This window comes from Orycteropus afer, unplaced genomic scaffold (genome assembly GCF_000298275.1).
Source record: "Orycteropus afer afer isolate SDZICR_OR568_19922 unplaced genomic scaffold, OryAfe1.0 scaffold00239, whole genome shotgun sequence".
NCBI lineage: Eukaryota > Metazoa > Chordata > Mammalia > Tubulidentata > Orycteropodidae > Orycteropus > Orycteropus afer.
This window is the reverse complement of record NW_006921826.1, coordinates 4,617,960-4,638,737: the sequence shown is the minus strand read 5'-3', so window position 1 is coordinate 4,638,737 and position 20,778 is coordinate 4,617,960. Positions and strand designations below refer to the sequence as shown.

Genomic DNA, 20,778 nt, shown 5'->3' with positions numbered 1-20,778 from the left:
TTGTTGGTTACCAGGGGTGGGAGGGGAGGGGAGGGAATGCTGTTAGATCGATAAAGATAAGTATTGATTTGGGTGAACAGAAGGGCAATGTACTAAATGTGAGTGACCAATATGGCTGCATTGAGGATGAGAAAGACATAGAGAGGTACATGGGAGGTACAGACAACAAAGATGAACCCTTTTGCACATACAGTACAACGTTGTCAGTGAAGGCAAACATGGATATATGGGTGGATAGATGGGTCGACAGCTGAACTATTAGGTGTGTCTATGAAATGGGGAGTGTGTATCCAAGAACGTGTATCGGGTTGGCAGACAATTGTCCTATAACTTTATGTGAATGATCAGAATTCCCAGGTGTATGATAGAGCTGACAAGGGGCAAGTTTGTGGTCACTTCTTGGTCACAGCCAGCTACCCAGAGGGACCAAGTAGTTGAATCTGTGGGCTTGGGGCCATAGTCGCAGGGGACTTCAAGCCCAATTGGCCTAACATATTATACAAAACATTGTTCCACCTCCTACTTTGGCAAGTAGCGACTGGGATCTTAAAAGCTAGCAAGCTGCCATCTAGATGCAACGATGGGTCTCTCCTAGTCCAGAGGAAAGAAAAATGAAGAAAACCAAAATTCATGGAAACAATTAGTCCTAGCGAGTTGTACACCATCTGATCTGCAGCCTATACGACTATGAGGCCAGAAGAACTAGTTGGTGCCCGGCTACTACTGTCATCCACTTGGAAGGGGATCTATGTAGGAGATCCTGGATAGACAGGCAGAACAATGTGAAACAAAACTCAAAATCATTTGGAGAAAAAAAAAAGGGGGGGCAGGTTTTCTTGTCCGATAGAGCCTGTGGAACCACTGAGACTATGGCCCCTAGCTGCCCTTCAGGTCTGGAATTGAACCCACACCCATGGTTTCCAGCCAAACAAAAGACACGCATATGAGTTGAACATTACCTGAGGTAGATACACTCCTTGGAGAGAACAATCACGGGAGAAAGAAGGGCTGCTTATGCACAGGGAGACAGCTCAGGGGGCAGGAGTGCATGGAGGGATGGACACTGGGAAGAGGTAACTATGGGGAGGAAGTGGGAGGGGGCCTGTTGCATTGTGGTAAACTGTGGTCAATGTCATGAGACAAAGTGTATGTGAACTGCTGTATGGAAAGTGAATTTGCTCTGTAAATCTTCACCCAAATCACAATAAAAAATAAAATGTTGGCAAGTGAAAACCTTATAAGTAGCAGCAAAACATTTTCTGACATAGTGCTTGAATATGAATCCCTCAGGATGTAGCAAAAACAAATGCACTGCCATTGAGTCATTTCTAGCTCATAGACACCCTATAGGACAGAGTAGAACTGCCCCCATAGGGTTTCCAAGGCTATAAATCTTTATGAGAGCAAATTGCCTCATCTTTCTCCCATGGAGCAGCTAATGGGTTCAAACTGCAACCTTCTGGTTAGCAGCCAAATGCCTTAACCACTACACCATCAGAGCTTCTCTTCTGGATGGAAGGCACTCTATCAAAATACAACTAGGGAAGAGGTTCCGGCTCAAAGTAAAGTCGTCATTAATGACATGGATGGAACAAAGCTTTTGGGATCTCCATTTGCTGATAAGTCATGACTCAAAATGAGAAGAAACTGCTGCAAACATCCATTAATAATCAGAATATGAAATGCATGAAGTATGAATCTAGGAAAATTAGAAGCTGTCAAAAATGAAATGGAATGCATAAAGATCAATATCCTAGACATTAGTGTGATGAAATAGACCATTGCTGGCCATTCTGAATCAGATAATTATATGCTTTACTATGGAGGGAATGGCATATTGACGAGAATGGTGTCACAATCATCAACAAAAAGAACATTTCAACACCTATCCTGAAGTACAATGCTGCCAGTGATAGGATTATATCCATATGCATACGAGAAAGCGTTAATACAACTATTACTCAAATTTACGCACCAACCATTAAAGCCAAAGAAGAAGAAATTGAAGAGTTTTCCCAACTTCTGAAGTCTGAAATTGATCAAACATACACTCAAGATGCACTGGGATTTACTAGGGATTGGACTGCAAAAGCTAGAAACAAAGACTAAGGATCAGATTTTGGAAAACATGGCCTTGGTGATAGAAATGACACCAGAGATTGCTTGATAGAATTTTGTAAGACCAATAACTGATTCATTGCAAATACCTCTTTTTAACAACATAGATGGCAATTATACATGTAGCCCTCACCAGATGGAATGCATAAGAATCAAATAGACTACATCTGTGGAAAGAGATGATGGAGAATCTCAATATCATCAGTCATAACAAAGCCAGGGTCTGACTGTGGAACAGATCATCAACTGCTCATATGTAAGTTTAAGTTGAAGCTGAAGAAAACTGAAACAAGTCCGTGAGAGCCAAAATATAACCATGAGTCTATTCCATATGAATATAGAGATCATCTCGAGAACAGATTTAACACACTGATCACTAATGACCAAAGACAAAATGAGTCATGGGATGACATCGAGAATATCATATATGAAGAAAGTAAAAGGTCATTAAAAAAAACAGAAAAAAAAAGACTAAAATGGATGTCAGAAGAGACTCTGAAACTTGCTTTTAAAGGGAGAGTAGTTAAAACGAATGGAAGAAATGATGAATGAAGTAAAAGAGCTGAACAGAATATTTCAAAGGGCAGCTCTAGAAGACAAAATATTATAATAAAATGTGCAAAGAACTGGAGCTAGGGAAGCAAAAGGGAAAAACATGCTTGGCATTTCTCAAGCTGGAAAAAGTGAAGAAAAACTTAAAGCTTTGAGTTGTAATGCTGAAGGATTCTATGGGCAAAATATTGAATAACACCGGAAGCACCAAAAGAAGGGAGAAGGAACACACAGAGTCACTACAAATTGGCCAATGTTCAACTATTTTAGAACCAATGGTACTGAAGGAAGAAGTCCAAGATGCACTGAAGGCACTGGTGAAAAACAAGGATCTAGCAATTGATGCTATACCAATTGAAATCTTTCAACAAATAGATGCAACACTGGAAGTGCTCACTCACCTATGCCAAAAAATTTGTGATCCATATGTGCATCCATTCCAAAGAAAGGTGATCCAACAGAATGTGAGAATTATTTAACAATATAATTAATATCAAACACAAGTAAAGTTTTACTGAAGATAATTCAAAAACAGTTGCAGCAGTACACAGACAGGGAACTTTCAGGAATTAGAGCCAGATTCAGAAGAGGGCATGGAACCAAGTATATCGCTGTAGATGTCAGATGCATCTTGGCTGAAAGAATATCAGAAAGATGTTTACCTGTGTTTTATTGATGATAAAAAGGCATTCAACTATGTGGATCATAACAAATTATGGGTAGCATTGAGAAGAACAGGTATTCCAGAACACTTAATTGTATTCATGCAGAAACTGTACATAGACCAAAAGGCAGGCATTCAAACAGAACAAGGAGCTACTGTATGATTTAATATAAGGAAAAGTGTGTGTCGGGGTTGTATCCTTTCACCAAACTTATTCAGTCTGTATGCTGAGCAAACAATCCAAGAAGCTGGACAACATGAAGAAGAATGCAGCATCAGGATTGGAGGAAGAATCATTAACAACCTGCAACATACAGATGATATAATCTTGCTTGCTGAAAAGGGAAGAGAAGTTGAAACACTTACTGATGAAGATCAAAGACTCCAGCCTTAGTATGGATTACACTTCAACCTAAACAAAAATCCTCACAATTGGACCGATAAGTAACATTATGATAAATGGAGAAAAGATTGAAGTTGTCAAAGATTTCATTTTACTTGGACTCACAATCAACACCTATGGAATCAGCAGTTCAAGAAATCAATCTATTGAATTCGGCAAATCTGCTGTAAAAGACCTTTTTAAAGATAAAACTTTGAGGACTCAAGTGCACATGACTCAAAGCACAGTATTTTCAACCATCTCATATGCATGCGGAAGCTAGACAATGAATAAGGAAGATCACAGAAGAATTGATGCCTGTGAATTATGGTATTGGGAAAAATATTGAATATACCATGGACTGCCAGAGAATGAACAAATCTGTCTCTGAAGTAGTACAGCCAGAATGCTCCTACGGAGCAAGAAGGATGACTTTGTGTCATGTACTTTGGTCATATTATCAGGAGGGATCAGTCCCTGGAGAAGGACATCATGCTTGGGAAAGTGGATGTTCAGCAAAAAAGAGGTAGACCCTCAATGAGACAGGCTGATAACAGTGGCTGCAAACATAGCAATGAGTGTGAGGATGGTGCAGGACAGGCCAGTGTTTTGTTCTGTTACACACAGAGTCTCTAGGAGTCAGAATGGACTTGATGGCACCTAACAACCACCACCACCACAAAAAAGCCCAGAGTCTAGCAACTTCCTTCCCCCAGTGGATGTCTCACACAGGAAGAGGCATATTAAATCAGGCATATTAAAACAGGGCTTTCGTATCACATTTACCGCCTTGGCTGCAAAAATATGGTTGTAAAGCCATCATTAACAGACTTGCAGCTGCCACCCTGCTTCATCTCCCAGCCAGCCAAGACAGTTAGTGGTTAGCCGTCCTTCTCTGCTGAATGCCCTTTTAATTGCACACCCCACTTTATTAGCTCCCTTGACCTGCAATAAAAGCTTCTGCCTAACAATGTCTGAAACCTGAGACAGGATGTCTACCCTGTTAGCAACTTGTATGCTTCCTTCAGGGCTCCCATTGGCCTACCAAGTGCTCAAGGACACACACAGAGCCATTATAATGACTTCTTAGAAATTTCAGAAATTATTACATGAACAAACATAGGGGGAAAGAATAAGAGGATAAATAAAGTACATAAAGGACAAAAATTTGCATGGAGGGTTTGAGTTGAGTGTGTTTGGCTGTAGAACACTCTATTAATGCTCCAATAATATAGCATGTGCATGAGTTCCTGGGTGGTACAAACCATTAAGCAATTGGCTACTAACCAAAAGATTTGTGGCTAGAATTCACCCAGAGGTACCTTGAAAGAAAGGCCTGGTGATAATCCTTCCAAAAAAGCAGCCATTGAAAACCCTACAGAATACAGTTCCACTCTGACAAATATGGAGTCTGAATGAGTTACAGTCAACTCAGTAACTGGTTTGGTTTTTTTCTTAGGTGCGTGCAGAGGACTTAATGGAAGAAAAAGGAGTAACAAGTGGTGCTCCTGCTGCTCTGTGCCTGTTTTCAACTATATTTGTTCCAAAGTCCTATCCTACTGAGCTCTGGGCTGGTAAAGGCAAAATGAAGCTCTCCTCTTAGTATCTCTGCTCCCTGGGTTGTGTTTAGCATAAAAAATTTAAAAATAAAGTATTTTTGCTGAAATAAAAGGGAGATACTGCACAGCAAGTCAGTATTTTTAAAAGGCAGCCCAGGGTAGTAGTAAAAGAGAAAAATCTATAATAAGTGAGTGGACCTTGTTAAGTCAGCTATCTGCTACATGCATTTATCCAGACCACAGCATCAAAGAACACAGGATTATTAAACCCAAATCATTACATGGTACACGTGATATGTAAATATTGGCCTAAACAACTATGGCCCTATCTAGATATTTGAAGGAGCAGAACAAAAGAAAGAGAAATCAAAGGGTACAAAAGTTTTTGTTTGTTTGTTTTTTAAGTTAAACAGAGAATTTAAGAATAATGAACAAAATGGAGATCTGTGTTCCTATATTGTTACATAGGAAGAATGCTCCACAAATTATTTGCAAATCCTAATCAACACAGCAGACATTTTTAATGTAAAACAGAGTAAGCAGTCTTTACATCTAAGGCAACACATATTCCTCAGACATTTCTTACTAAATTGCTCTTAAAATATCATTGTTCCTTTGTTTGTCTAAGTTTATTCTTGGTTACAAATACAAAAGACAATCAAGTGAAGCCTTCATTAAGAATCTCATCGGACAATTTATGATCTAAATTCCAAAGGCAGAAATGTCAGAGATGGCGGTGCATTGGCTAGCCAACAAAGCAGCCACATACTGGCTGAGGGTGTGAAGTCCTACAAATGTGGCCGCTTCAAATATGCTCCAGGCTCTTGGTTCAGTCAGAAATTTGTATAGGATTTTGTCAAGCATACCTCTCTGGAACTACAGCACAAGGACTGAGCTCCATAACTTCTCTGGGCTTCTCTTCAGCTTCAGAGATTCAAAGACTTGAAAGGAATTTAGAAACCACTAATTCTCACCGTCTTAAGTCACAAGCCAGCTAGGTGACCTGTCCAAGATCACAACGCTAATTAGTACTGGAGGCAGGATTGAACCGCTGACTCCCTGGGTGGTACACAATATAAGTGGTCAATGCACTTGGCAGCTGACCGATAGTTTCGAGTTCAACCAAAGGTGCCTCAGAAGAAACGTCTGGTGATCTATTTCTGAAAAATCAGCCATTAAAAACCAAGTGAAGTGCAGTTCTATTCTGAGACACACAGGGTCATCACGAGTCAGAATTGACTTCACAGCAACCGTTTTTCTCTAGATAAGGACAGTCCTATTTCATCTAAATATCTGAAAGTGTAGATAGGGAAGGGAACGGTGACCAGCAACACCCTATCTATTTTCCATTTCTCTTACCCTCTCACTTATCCTTCTTCCTCCTCCTCCCCCTCTCCTACTCCTATCCCCAACTATCCTTCAGAAATGTCAGAGATGGCTGCCTGTCTTGGCTTAGGCCATGCTGCCTGTCTTGGCTTAGGACAAGTGGTGCTAAATTCACAGCTGTGGGATGTGGAGATGACATTTAGGACTGACTCTTCAGGAGCCACACACAAATCACCTCAGTGGGAAAGACACCTAATTGAGCTAGCCGTTGATTTTTTTTTTCCCCCTAAACAATGGCTATTGGTTGTTTCCCTGAATTTGAATATTTTCTGTATTTGGTTAGATATTTCAACAGCTTTTGGGTGTTGTTATTGCTGTTGCTTTGTAATCAGTTAATATGCAAGTGTCCTATTGCTTCCTGAAACCACTAGTTAGAAGGAGTAGGGTAGTGATTACAACTAAAAAAGCAACCACTATGATAACAGTGTTTCATGGGAGAGTATAATTATTCATCACTGCTAATTAAAAGATAGAATTATACCAAACAACAATCTCAAGCTCTACAAGTTCCTGTTTTATCTTCCAATAATTCCTGAATTAGCAATTACAAATCCCAGCCATCACTCAAATTAGATAAAGGAGTAATTAAAAGTTTACATATGTCACCACTGAGGTGGTAGATTTTAACTTATAATTATTTTCAGTTAACGCTTTCAAAAAAATTTAAAAAAAACAAGAAAATTTTGCTTGTAAGAATTATCTATGATTTTCAAATAAGGCTGGTGGAAAGCTAAATTTTTTTCAAGAATTTTTGTAGTTGTCAAAAGTATTGAACTTAAACTTTATAAAGCAGAAGAGATGAATAAAAATAATCTCAGTTGTAGCCTAGTTTATAATAAACTCAATGCCGCCAAGTCGAATCTAACTCCTAGTGACCCCTCCTTGGGTTTCCGAGGCAGTACCACTACGGGAGTAAATTGCCCAACCTTCCTTCCGAGGAGTGGCTGGTGGGTTTGAACCACCAGCCTTCTGGTTAGCAGTCAGGTGCCTTAGGCACTATGCCATCAGAGCTCCTTAGTTTATAATACTTAAGATACATTACTCCTTTCAAAAGAAGTTAGTATATTCCAGAGCCTTCTGATACTTTGACTTATACAGCAGTATTAAGAATAGCTACTCTTTTTTTCATATAAATTTATAAGAACCCTTCCACCCAGGTCAACTCTAGCTCTGGGAGCTATCCTCAGGAAATACTACATTGGTGAGGAAGAGTCTCTTTATGTCTAGAGTCCTTCAGAGTCTGGTTGCAATTGATGTGATAAGATCAGCAAACTACAACTGCAAAGAAAACTGTCTAGGAAAGATAAAACTAGATTGCCAGGCAGATAAGGCCAAATTCCTGGTGCTCCTCAGATGGGCACATCACAAGCAAAATCATTGGGGAACTCTGCTTTCCTTCATTCACCAGCAAAGTCAGCCTCAACACACAAAAAGCAACTTCTGCAACACACCCTGAAGGGCTGTGAGAGGGCAAGGCTTAAAGAAGGAATTTCCATCTGTGACAAAGAATCTCAATCCATATTCCTGGCATCTCAACTAACTAGAGTAGCTATTTTCATCAACTGGGCTTCCCTAAATTTTCTGTGGAGCCACCCTACAAATTAATAAATAAGGTGCTTTATTTACTTGGAAGTGAAGAAACAGGAAAGGAGACAGGCTGAATGTTCCATTCCTCTGACTGCTGCTTTCCTATTCTGATGTGAGAGTACTGACAAAAAAAGAAACGAGTATCTTTTCACAACATTTAGAATGTGTGGTATTCAATTGCCTATGAAAAGTTCTCGGAGGAACAATAAAAAGTGATGGCTGAATATCATCTCAATTTCACTGAATCTTCATAAAAATTCTTGGGGTGTCTGGGGGGTCCTATCATTACCTCCCACACACACACACACTGATAGGACCCCCCCACACACACACACTGTATAGATGAGAAAAGACAGGTTCAGGGTTAAGTGACTTGGCCAAGGTAACATACTAAGTGATGAAGCCTAATTGTACACCCAAGTCTGTTGACGGGATCCTCATAATTAAGGTAAGAAAATCCTCAAGAAATGGAAAAAGCCTTGCCTCTCTGAACCTCAAAAATGTCCTCAATATCTCAAATGCTACCTCAGTTGTCCTTACCTCTCCACAAGACCTTTCTCTATGATGCCAGAAACTCTTCTAGCAAAGATCCCAGTGACTTCCTATTTGCCAATTGAGTGGAAACCTTAGTCCTTACCTCCTTAATCTAATAAAGTATCTGACCTTTTATCACTCTTGTCTTCTGAGGTTTTCTCCTCCTGGAGTTTCCATGATACCATTTCCCCTATTTTCTTCTCCCTTTTCTAATGTCTCCGCCATGGTTCATCTCCTTGGCTTTTCATGTTGCCAATCCCTTCTATGTCAATGGTCCCCACCATTCCATACTCATCTATCGTCTCACTCTGCATATTCTCTATGGAGAAGAGATCCTATCAGTGGATTCCACCACCTCCTTCATGCTGACAGTTCTGAGATCCATGTTTCCAGTTCTGGGTCTAGAGAACCAATTGGACCACACCGGACCATTCCACCTCAAGATCCACTGAGTCCAAATCAATTTTATTAGCCACCCAAACCAAACCAACTATCATCGAGTTGATTCTGACTCATAGTGACCCCATAGGCTTTCCAAGGTAGCTCTGGTAGCACAGTGCCTAAGGCACTTGACTGCTAACCAGAAGACTGGCAGTTCAAACCCACCAGCCACTCCTTGGAAGGAAGGTTGGACAATCTACTTCCATAGTGATACTGCCTCAGCAACCCAAGGAGGGGTCACTATGAGTCGGGTTCGACTCAACAGCACATAACAACAACAACAACAGGCTTCCCAAGGCTATAAATCTTTACAGAAGCAGACTGCCTCGTCTTTCTCCCATGAAGCAGCTCATAGAGTCAAACCACTGACCTTTTGGTTAGCAGCCAATTGCCTTAGCCATGGTCCTTATTGGCCATAGTCATCCTTAAAAACAAAGCCTAGAATCAAAAACCCTCTTTCTGCCTGTATTCTCCAACTCAACAAATGGCAGCACTGTCTACACACTTACCCTAGCCCAAAACCTGGGAGAATGGATCATCTTCTTCCTTTCCCATTCACCCTGTATCTCAGCTGCCACTCATCATGAGTTTTCTGTTTACAGTATCTATCAGGTCTATAGTTACCTTTTCATTTCTACCACTACTGCCTTAGTTCAAGTCTGCATCTTCTTTCACCCAAGCCAAGGTGATGGGTCTCCTAACTGGTCTCAGTGGCACTCTCTTCCAAACCATCCTCTATCTTACTATCACAGACCAGTCTTTCTCAAATGCACATCTGATCATTTCATTCCCTTTCTGAAAGCCATTCAATGGCTGCCCACACCTAATGGGTAAAATCCAGACTTCTTAGCCTACAAGGCCACTCACCTTCTCCCTGCCAACTTTCCAGCCGGTCACTCACCCATTCACAGTATGTGCTATGGTGACACTGTACCACTTAAGCTCACCAAGTCTACTGACTGTGTATTATGCCTCTGTGCCTTATGTTTGCTGTTCTCTCTGCCTGGAACACACAGGTTTTACCATGATCATATGCTGAGTGAGTCTCACCCTTCAAAAGCCAATGGGAGTATCACCTTCCTGTGCTCTGAAGCAGCCTGTGTGGACTCTGGTCCAGCACTTACTATCTTGTGTGCTAACTCTGTTTCCTTCTCTGTCTCTAATGCTAGAATGTGGGTTGCTCCTGGGAAAGAATTTTTATCATTTACACATCTTGGTTATAATGTGGCATAGAACTATAGCTGGTACATAAGAAGAAACAAAAAGTGCTTTGTCACTTATTAATACCAAAGCAAAAAAATTATTAGCAAAAGTATTAGCAAACCACACCCACAAGCAAACTGAATCCAGCAACATGTTAAAAATATACATGTCATTACCAAGCAGAGTTTATTATGGGAATGTAAAGATGGTTCATTATTAGGAAATTAATTATAATAACTCACAATATTTACATATCGAAGGAGAAGAACCATATGATCATCTCCCTAAATACTGAAAAGTCATTGGGCATAATATAATATCCATTCCTAACAAAAACTAAGTAATATGTAAATTGATAGATCCTTCCTTAATTTAAAAAAGTTTCAGTCCAAAAGCTAACATCTTGCCTAATGGGAAAACATGCCTACTATATCACTAATACTTAACATTGTATTGGAAGTATTAACCAATGCAATAAATAAGAAAAAACAATTAATGGCATCAAAAAAGCAAAAGAAAAGAATAATATCTTCATTTGTAAAAGATGACTTCTTTAGAATTTATTCATTTTTAAAAAATGACATTAATGAATTTTAAAAGGCAATAATGTGACATATATATTAATATTTTTCATACAACAATGATCAATTAGAAGAGATCATGGAAGAGAAGACCCTGTATATAATAACAACAACAAAAAAAAGATATAATGCCTAAAAATAAATGTAACGCAAAATGTGCAAAGCTTATATAAGGAAAACATAAAAAATTGAAAAATGGACTTGTTCAAATGGAAAGACATTCCATGTTCCTAGGAAAGATTTCACATTATAAAGATCTCAAGAATGAAAATGCGTTTTATGTATTGTATGGAGTAATCGCCAGGAAACAATTTCAAATGAAAAAAGCACTATGCAGGAGAGTTTATGTAGTATGCTTCCTTGTGTTTAAGAAAGGAAGAAAATTAAGCATATATGTATACACATACAATATACATCTATACATGCATACACACATATATTTGTTTTTCAAAAAGAAATACTAGAACAATAAACCAAAAGGTAATAACAATATAATCTATGCAGAAGGATGTTAATAGGTAGAATAACTTCTGAGTCAACCTTTCAAAGAGGTTTATAGACTTTTGAAACACGTAAATGTTTTACACATTCAAAATATGACAATTTATCCAAAAGAGATGTTTTAATAAGCAAACTGTAAAATTGAAAACCAACTATAACAAATGATGTGTGGCTGTATATCCAGTTGGTAACATAACCACACTCACAAGTGTGAGCTGGATTCTAAGAATGCAGAAGGACACCTGGTTCTTCGTTAGCCTAATTCTTGGCTGCTCTGTTGGTTTCTGTTTGATTCAACAACAACTAAAAAAAGCCACTCTAGCATCCCCTCCCAGATTCCCCCTCTGTAAAAAGTAAGTTAGATTCAAAAGCATGTCAAGTGTGTATGTAAGAGAGTAAGACAGGATATTTGGGTCAGTTTTATTCCAAATTTCATACACATCTCCTGAGCACCTCCTGGATTGGCCCCCATTGTAGTAGGTCAACTTGAAACTATAACACAGTCAATATGACATGGAGACATGGACTTTGTCCTCAAGGGGTTAACAGCTCCTGATCAGGTAAGCTGTATCTAAATGAAATAATGAGGGAAAATACATAAAGATAAACCATGATTCAGTGACAGAATTCTCACCTTCCACATGTGAGACCCAGTTCAACTCCCAGCCAGTACACATCACGTGCAACCAGCACCTGTCACTGGAGGCCTGCATGTTGCTATGATGCTGAATAGGGTTCAGCGGAGCTTCCAGATGGAAGAGAAAGAAAGGCCTGGCGATCTACTTCTGAAAATCAGCCAATGAAAATCCTTTGGATCACAACAGTCTGATCCACAACCAATTGTGGGGATGGCCTAGGACCAGGCAGTGTTTTGTTGCACTGTGTACAAAGTCACCATGAGTCAGCATTCTAAACAATGCTCCCCTGGCCACAATGAGACCATAAAAAAAAATTTAACTTACTGCTGTCGAGTCAGGTCCGACTCACAGAGACCCCTCCTTGGGTTTCCAAGGCAGTAGTGATCTACGGAAGTAGATTGCTCAGTCTTCCTTCCGAGGAGTGGCTGATGGATCTGAACCGCCAACCTTCTGGTTAGCAGTCAAATGCCTTAGGCACTATGACACCAGAGCTCCCATAAGACCATGTTGTTGTTGTTGTTATGTGCCGTCTAGTCGGACCCGACTCATAGCAACCCCTCCTTGGGTTTCCAAGGCAGTATCACTACAGAAGTAGATTGCCCCATCTTCCTTCCAAGGAGTGGCTGGTGGGTTTGAACCACCAGCCTTCTGGTTAACAGTCAAGTGCCTTAGGCACTACGCTACCAGAGCTCCCCCATAAGACCACAGAGGTTAAAAATAATAATGGTAAAGATGCTTATGAACAGCCCTTTAATTAAGATACTGGTAAAAGGAAATTAGTTTGGTATTTCTGAAAAGAGATGGTGAACCCTGCGAACACCAACCAATTTGTAACCTTTGAGAGGTCAGAGAAGAGCAGAAGCCTGGCAGCCTGCTGACTTGGCACAGAAACCTTAATCCTCTCCAAAGGTCAAGACAGGGCCCTCAGGCAAGGTTTCTGTTCAGAGAGGGCTGACAGCAGTCTCAACTGGGTGAATATAAATATGAGGAAGTTCCTTTTTCCCCTATTACATCCAGCCAAGAAAATTACTCAGCTCAGAATCTTGACAACCTACATATTTTTTCCCACTCTCCCCCACAAAGCCAAGTCACCATCTGTGAGCCCAAGAAAAATAATCATAACATTCTCTCCCAAGCAGGGGTCTCCCTCTCAGGCAGTTATACCAAGAGTGATCTTCAGTGGCTTTTGGAAGAAAATGTGCTTGGATTTCTCTGTTCTTTGCATCTTTTCTCATGCTTCATTTCGTGACCTTTAACCATATGTGTCAACCACCTAGAATTCCAGGGTAAAGAAAAGAAATTATGTTCATCACCATTTTGCTATATGGGATTATGTATGTATGTATGTACAAGTGTGTGCATCTTAGTACAGTGCCTGGCATATAATAAGGACAATAACTGTTAGCCATTTATTATTATTATCATTATCATTATTATCATTAGCTGGTGAATGGTATGATCTATGATGGAATGCCAAAGAGCAAGTGATGTGGCTGAAATTTTAATTGACTTAATCCTTCCAAATGCTGACAAATTACTAGCCCCAGTCATTTAAAAAATCACATTTCTAATGCAATAATCCTATCTGCAATGAGTGTAGAAGAAATTATTACAGGCCGGGGATTTTTGCAAAGTGAATTAAGTTACTACAAAAACGGACCATGTTTGTTCACAATTAAATGTCTGGTAGAATGAAATGCCATCAGTCCATAGCTCACTCAACCTAAAGGAAGAGATCACTGCACACATTTCTACTGGGAAGGCTTTCAATGGCTCCTATATGGTTTCAGAAATTTTTCAAAGATAAATGTTGCAGGACTTTTCCATTACTGATATTATCTGTTAGGCTATCCTTTAAAATACTTCTGAAATGGTTAAGGTTAAATCACAAGTATCTCAAAGAAATAACAACAGCATTTCAGAACTAAAGTGAAACTTCATGAAAACTGCCATATATGTTCTGGGAAGAACATTTCACCTAGAATTCTCTCAAAATTAGTAAATACTTAAAATATAATGTCTATTTCATCTATTTATAAAGTCAGTTATGATGGCTTATAGGAGACCTTTTGAATAATTTTTTCATGCTCTTGTTATGGAACTGAGGGAGATGTCTAGACTTACATAATGTCTCCCAAGTCTAGACTCACTCGGGCTCTGGCTATTTAGAGTCCACGTTTGGTGTTTTTTAACCTCTGTAATGCATTCCTTTCTTTCATCTTCCACCCTATGTCTGGCTTATCTTCCTGATATTTCTGGGGCTTTATAAATGGACCCAGAACATGAGACTGAGAAAAAAATCATAAAGGAACATAGTTCTGAACCTTTTTGTACATGAAGGAAGATTTTCTTTGATTGATATGAAAATGACCAGATGTCTGATAACCTTTTGTCAACCTAGAGCACTATCTGCTTACTCCAGGGAATTCCATTGGGCTGACATTTTGTGGAATTTACACCGTCAATTCAAAAGTTTTGTCACAGGTATCAGACTGATCCAGAACAGCTTGAAGATGGAGAATTCATTCCTTGGTCCCTAATGAGGTATTTCTGGCTGGTGTCTGGTCTGTCTATAAAATGAGAAAGATGCTCTTGCCACTAGAAATGAAATAGTTTATATTTATACACTGGAGTACTGCAATGTGTAAAAGGATTGCTTTCACTTAAGTTCCAACACTTTATAAGTCCACACTCTTCTGTTTTATCTGAACACTTCCACTTGAAAAAGAAAAAAAAAAAAAAATGCTATAAACCCAGTAAGCACTTTTGTACCCACTGAGGCAATAAAAGTCAATCAGAGTGTTTTATAACCCGCCACCAGGCATAAATTTCTACTCACCCAGGTAAGTTGCTATTTCAAAGGATGAACCTAGAGCATCATTAACTCACAGGTGTCACTTTTACATTTCAGAGTGTTGAGAGAGCCAACAACATACTGCATTTTGTTCCTAAATCTGGCCCCACTATTCATCTCTTTCTAGAAATTTCACACTCAATGCATCAAACCCCAAATCCATTATTATCCTTCTCTCTGAGCACTGTTCAAATAGGTGTCTCCCCCTATTGCCTTCCTCAGCACTATACCTGTCCACACTGTTGACCAGTTGCCCAAGTTGGAAACTTCAAGCTGTATTACCTTCTACCATGAAGCCCTGTTATTCTGTGGCCACATGACTATGTAAGAGTGCTCAGAACTGAGTGGTTACACTGCAGGCCCCTACTGGAGCCACTCACTGACTCCTATGAGCAACCAGATGCCATGCATGGGCTCTCCAGCACTTCTCCACCCTCCTTCACCAATTGTCCCAAAGACAGAATTGAGGCAATTCAATAAGGTGTGCTACCAAACTCAAAAGGTAGCTTGGTATTAGGAAAATGTACCAAAGAAACTAGAAACAGAGAGTGGGTAGTTTTGTAACAAAAACTCTAAATTCTATAAAACATAACATCTAATAGAATCTTGTTTAGTTAACAATCATCAATTTTTAAATCATTCTCTAAAGAATGTAAGTACTTTCTTAGTTTAACAACAACAACAAAAAAAAAAACTCACTGCTGTTGAGTTGGATCAGACTCATAGTGACCCCTCCTTGTGTTTCCAAGGTGGTATCACTACGGAAGTACATTGCCCAACCTTCCTTCTGAGGAGTGGCTGGTGGGTTTGAACCACCAACCTTCTGGTTAGCAGTCAAATGCCTTAGGCACTAATCCTCATTGTAAATAATTTTTGCCACATTCTAACATTCTTATCAGATGAATGGGAAAGTTCTGAAACAGAGAGGTAAACTGATTTACTCAATGTCACAAAGTAAATCAGTGGTGTAGAAAGGACTACAACCCAAATCTATCTTAAAATAGTAAGGTTCCTGAATGTGCTATGCTGCCTTTGACTTTTAAAATTGTTACCTACAAAATTTTAATACCACCTACCCAAAAACAAACCCACTGCCGTGGAGTTGGATCCGACTCATAGCGACCCCTCCTCGGGTTTCCGAGGCAGTATCAGTATGGAAGTAGATTGCCCAACCTTCCTTCCAAGGAGTGGCTGGTAGGTTTGAACCACTAATACCACCTAGGAGAATTTGATACACTATCTAAGGAAATATCCCCCAAACACAGTCAAGCATCTTAGGTGAATTACAAAGATGATATTTGCTAATTCCACCTCAAAAAACATTTTTATCTTTTAGAGTCTTACTGTATAGGGAAAGCTACATGTTGGAGTCACAATGACATCTCTTGTTCTAATGAAACTTAACTTCTTCTGTGCCTGAGGGCTACAGGGTTCTGCTTGTAAATCCAGCTCTGGGAAGAAGAAAGCTTTGTCTCTGAGTTATATGGCCCTCCCTTAATAGTACACGAGAGAACATGGTATTTGTTTGCTTAAAATGCTGCAAACTTTAAAAATGTAATGGAAATTATACCTAATTTGAAATACTTTAAAATATACTTTAAAAATATTTAAAAAAAAAAAAACAGCTAAAGTTATTACTCCCAATGATATGGAGAAGGATACTTTGTAGTTAATATTGAGATCCCACATCTTAATATGAACAGTGAGCTAGTCCAAAGCACCTAAGATGCTGGTTAGGTTGTGTACACTGTCCTTCACTAAATGTTACGCTTCACTGTCTTGCTTATAAAATTCAGGCAATTGCAGCACTGTATGGTATTCATGTGTGCACTTAAGAGTGATCCCATGGGACTGTCCCCATGACTGACAGCTCTCTTCTAGGCATGATGGCTGGCTATAAGATGATGTGGACCCCGGAGTTTCTTCTAACACCCTCACCTTACTCTGGTAATATCATCAGTTTCCCAACATCACCTGCATTTCATCACATAAATAAAACTGACAAATCCATCAAGCTGCCTCCTATAGCACTGTTAATGAATTTTCCAGGCTACTTCAACAAAAACAAAAATCCAGTTTGTCAAATGACTCCATAAAACATGATGGATACACATAAGTTTTAAGATTTGTTTCTTCTTCCTGTAGATAATTTTCCTTCCCCTTTCCTTTTTTGTGAGAAGATTATATTTTGATTTACCTTTGCACACAAAGGAGCACTCACACTGGGAAAGAGAAAACAATTATAAAAACTGATTATAAGAGCAGGGCCTCAAGAATGTTCTAAAATAATTTGGTGCACTGAAACTTACTAGAATTGCCAAATATCAGATTTTATATCCTTAAGGATCAAAGCTCTTCAAATCTCTATCAGATGATAAAGTCCTCCTCATACAATTTCAAAGTACTCTACATTCTTCATAGTACTTACCACAAATGTGAATAAATTTTGAATTGTGCATTTTGTGGTTACTGTCTATATCCTCCATAAGAATATAAGCTCCATGTGGACAAGAATGTTATTTCCATTGCTATGCCTGACACAGTACCTTGAATGTGGTAGGAAAACAATAAATAATGAACGAATGCCAGAAAGAGCAAATAAATCTGTCAGTGAAGAAATGATATTAACTTGGATGGTCCAGCACACAAAAGAGTGAAATAAGCTTTTAGATTCTCTGAGGTTTATTCTTAGAGTGCCCTGATGAATTTATTACTGAAGTACCAAAATGGCATTCTGACAACAATCCACGAGTTAATTATTCTTTAGATAAGGTCTGGATTCATAACACCAATTCTCCTGGTGCAATTTTCCACATTTTACAACATCTGTGGATATTTGTTTAACTTAACCCTTGCATGTAAAGCATCAATGTGTATTTGGATAAGCAGATGAGGCAAGCAGATGCAGTTATTTCTAAACTCTGCTACTCGAAATCACAATATTTCATTTCAAAAGTCACAGAAATATAAACCAGAAAATGCCATTGAGTAAACAGTGTTAGAAACTTCCACAGCAATTCACTGTGTTCTTGATATTTCTCTCTTAACCACTGATAAGAGTCTCTGAAGTGAAAGAGTAAATATTATCATTTGATAGTACTTGGACCCAGCAGTGCAAATACAATTGCATTGTGTTACACTCTGGGAGCTCCTAGGCGGGTCACAAACGCCTGCAGGGTTACTATGGAGGAACCAATGTGCTTAGTGCTGGAGTAGACAAGGAGGTAGCCTGGCTCTGCTCAGAGGAGCTTTCCGCCCCTGAACCTTCCTTAGATAGGCACACAAAACTTTAAGGAAAAAATACTGGCTGTCCATTATGTGTTTGTGTTTCTGTTTCTGTAATCTGGAGAAGGAACAACCCACAAGCAGGCAATGAGAAACACTGACTCCTAAATTTCAGCTTGCTTTCACTGTTTCCATTGATATATTCGTAAAGGATCACTGGTGGGGTAGGGAGAAAAAAAACTGAGAGTATGGCAGTCGGGGCAAGGAGGAAGGAGAGAAAGGGAAGAACCCCCAGTGCTGGTGTCAGCCAAGTTCCGGGGCCTGCCACGCGCAAAGGTCTTTGGATGTGCCAGGAGAGGGTCTTCGGGGATGGTACACAGCACACAGCGAACAGGGTGGAGAAGCAGATGCTGGGAGCACAGAAAGGGAACTCTAAAGGATGGGCTAGCTAGACAAACAACCTGGGGGGATCCTCCAAGGACAGTGAGGCCTAAGACAGCGGGCGCACCATAAGCTCTGGAGCCAGCTCTCTGTCCAGGCCAAGGCGTTGTTGGACCTCAGGGCCTGCTACTGCCTGGGGCGTACCAGCGCCCCCTAAGACGCCAAGCAGCCCTAGCGCCTCCCGGCGCCTGGGGCTGGCGAGGAGCGTTTTCGCCGCCGCCCTCGCAGCTGCGGCAGGCTGCGGAGCAGGAGCTCTGGGCTGCGGTCCGCCCAAGCCTCTCCCGCCCCACCCTGTCCCGCCAAGGCACTCACCTTACTGGGGAAGGGGCCCGGGAGCAGCAGCTTCAGAGCCTGCCTCTTCAGCTCCACCAGGCGGGCGTTGCAGTTCTCACACCAGACGCCGCGGTCCGAGCCCGGGGAGGAGCCACCGCCGCTGCCGGAGCCCGGGGAGCCTGTACCAAAGCCTGGCGAGCCGCCCAGGGACCCCGGCGAGCTGGTGCCGATGCCTGGGGAGGCAGGGCCCGGAGAGCCGGTGAAGGAGCTCGGGGAAGAGGTGCCTGAGCCGGGGGACGGAGTCCCCGACGAGCCCAGCGCCGACCCTGCGCCCTCGGGTGTGGGCCGGCTCCCGGCGCGCGACTCTTCGTAAGCTTTCCTGTACCAGCTCTCCGGGGAGAAGGGCGCTGAGGACTTGGTGGGCGAGCCGACTTCATTCACCTGCCAGGGGAGACATGCCGGTTGCAGTAGCTGCAGGGGCTGCTAGTTCCCGCGCCCAGGAGCGGGGCTGGGGACTCCCTCATGGGGGTCTGCGCGCCGCCAAGCGCGAACTGGCGCCACTTCCCGGCCCCTTCAAGTCCTGAGGTCATATCGGCCTCGGTCTCATTAATTGCCCTTAAGTGAATCCTCCCGCCCGGGTGCACCCTGCGAGGGTTCCGGGGCACCGGCCGACCCCTCTTCAGGTCAGGGATTTTAAACGGTTTCTGGAGGGAGAACCCATAGGTTCCGTACCCCGCCTTTTGAACACTGCACCCACCCCAGCAAAGGCCCAGGTCCAAGATCCTGGGAGATCTCATCCCGGGGGACGGGGATTTCTAGATTTTAATTCATTCGGGGTACAGCCCTCCGGATCATAAAGGTAAATGAAAGGATCTCCTGGCTCCAGGAACACGATCCGAGGAACGGTAGAAAATTCATAGGAAGCCCTCAAATTCAGTATAACTGCTTAAAAGTGCAGGAATGCTGCAAAAGTTATGGGTGCAGGGCAGGGAAGGAACGAAGAGACTGAGAAAATTGCGAGATCAGGGACAGTGGGCCGGCGTGCTGACTGCAGACCCGCCTCCGCGCACGCATACACCGGCGTCGGCACCGGTGGTGGCGCCTCCGCAGCGGGAGCAGGACTGCAGCCTCCCAGCCCGACTGACGGCTGCACGGAGCGGACCCGTGGACCCCACGCTACCGGAAAGCCAGCGGGGGAGGACTTCCCGGCCTAGAGGGTCTACGATAGCGTCTCTGCATTGTCCCCATCCCAACTTACCCCGTATTTCTTGCCCCTGGTGGAGACTGCAAGCCTCTCTTTATTCCCAGCTATCGAATTCATGGTGATTTATCCAGAGTACTGTCTAAATATTCCAATAACGCTACATCCAACGGGTTTTCAAGCCCGAAAGATTCCCCAGTGGTAGGGGATGTCTCTTTGCCCTCAAGTCAAGCTTTCTTGATTTGAAGAGAAGAAAAAATAAAGGAAATTGACCCCAGATGTAATAGCACCAATTTTCAGAGAAGGCTGGGGTGGATGGTTTATTCTCTTCAAATAATGCTTTTCTTCATCTTCTGCTCCTTCCAGTCACACGTTTTCTGGTCACGGTCACATTCAGACAATTAGCATTTTCCTCAGCCAAGTAAGTCCGTTTTCCTCCACGATTGAAAATAGGAATAAAAATCACCACACGCGGCAGCTGCAGGAAAGGTGGGCGAGCCGTCGCCTCGCCTCGCCTCGCCCGGCGCGCGGACTCCGTGAGCGGAGCCGGGTGTAGGAACTTGTCTCCTTCACCGAGGTTTGTAACTGAGTTAAAAGAAATTCTCCAAAAATATAAAGATCCAGACTCGGGGAGGAGC

General features: G+C 41.5%; 1 protein-coding gene across 1 annotated transcript in view; it reads right to left on the bottom strand.

Moving 5' to 3' along the window:
* Positions 1-20,260, bottom strand: part of KIF26B (kinesin family member 26B) — a 781,172-nt gene extending 760,912 nt beyond the window's left edge. Inside the window, exons 1-2 of the mRNA XM_007949154.1 lie at positions 20,198-20,260; positions 18,979-19,380 (exon numbers count right to left, since the gene is read on the bottom strand). Of these exons, the coding sequence (XP_007947345.1) occupies positions 18,979-19,380; positions 20,198-20,260 (465 nt within the window). The remainder of the gene's footprint in view (positions 1-18,978; positions 19,381-20,197) is intronic.
* Between the last annotated feature and the right edge of the window lie 518 nt (positions 20,261-20,778).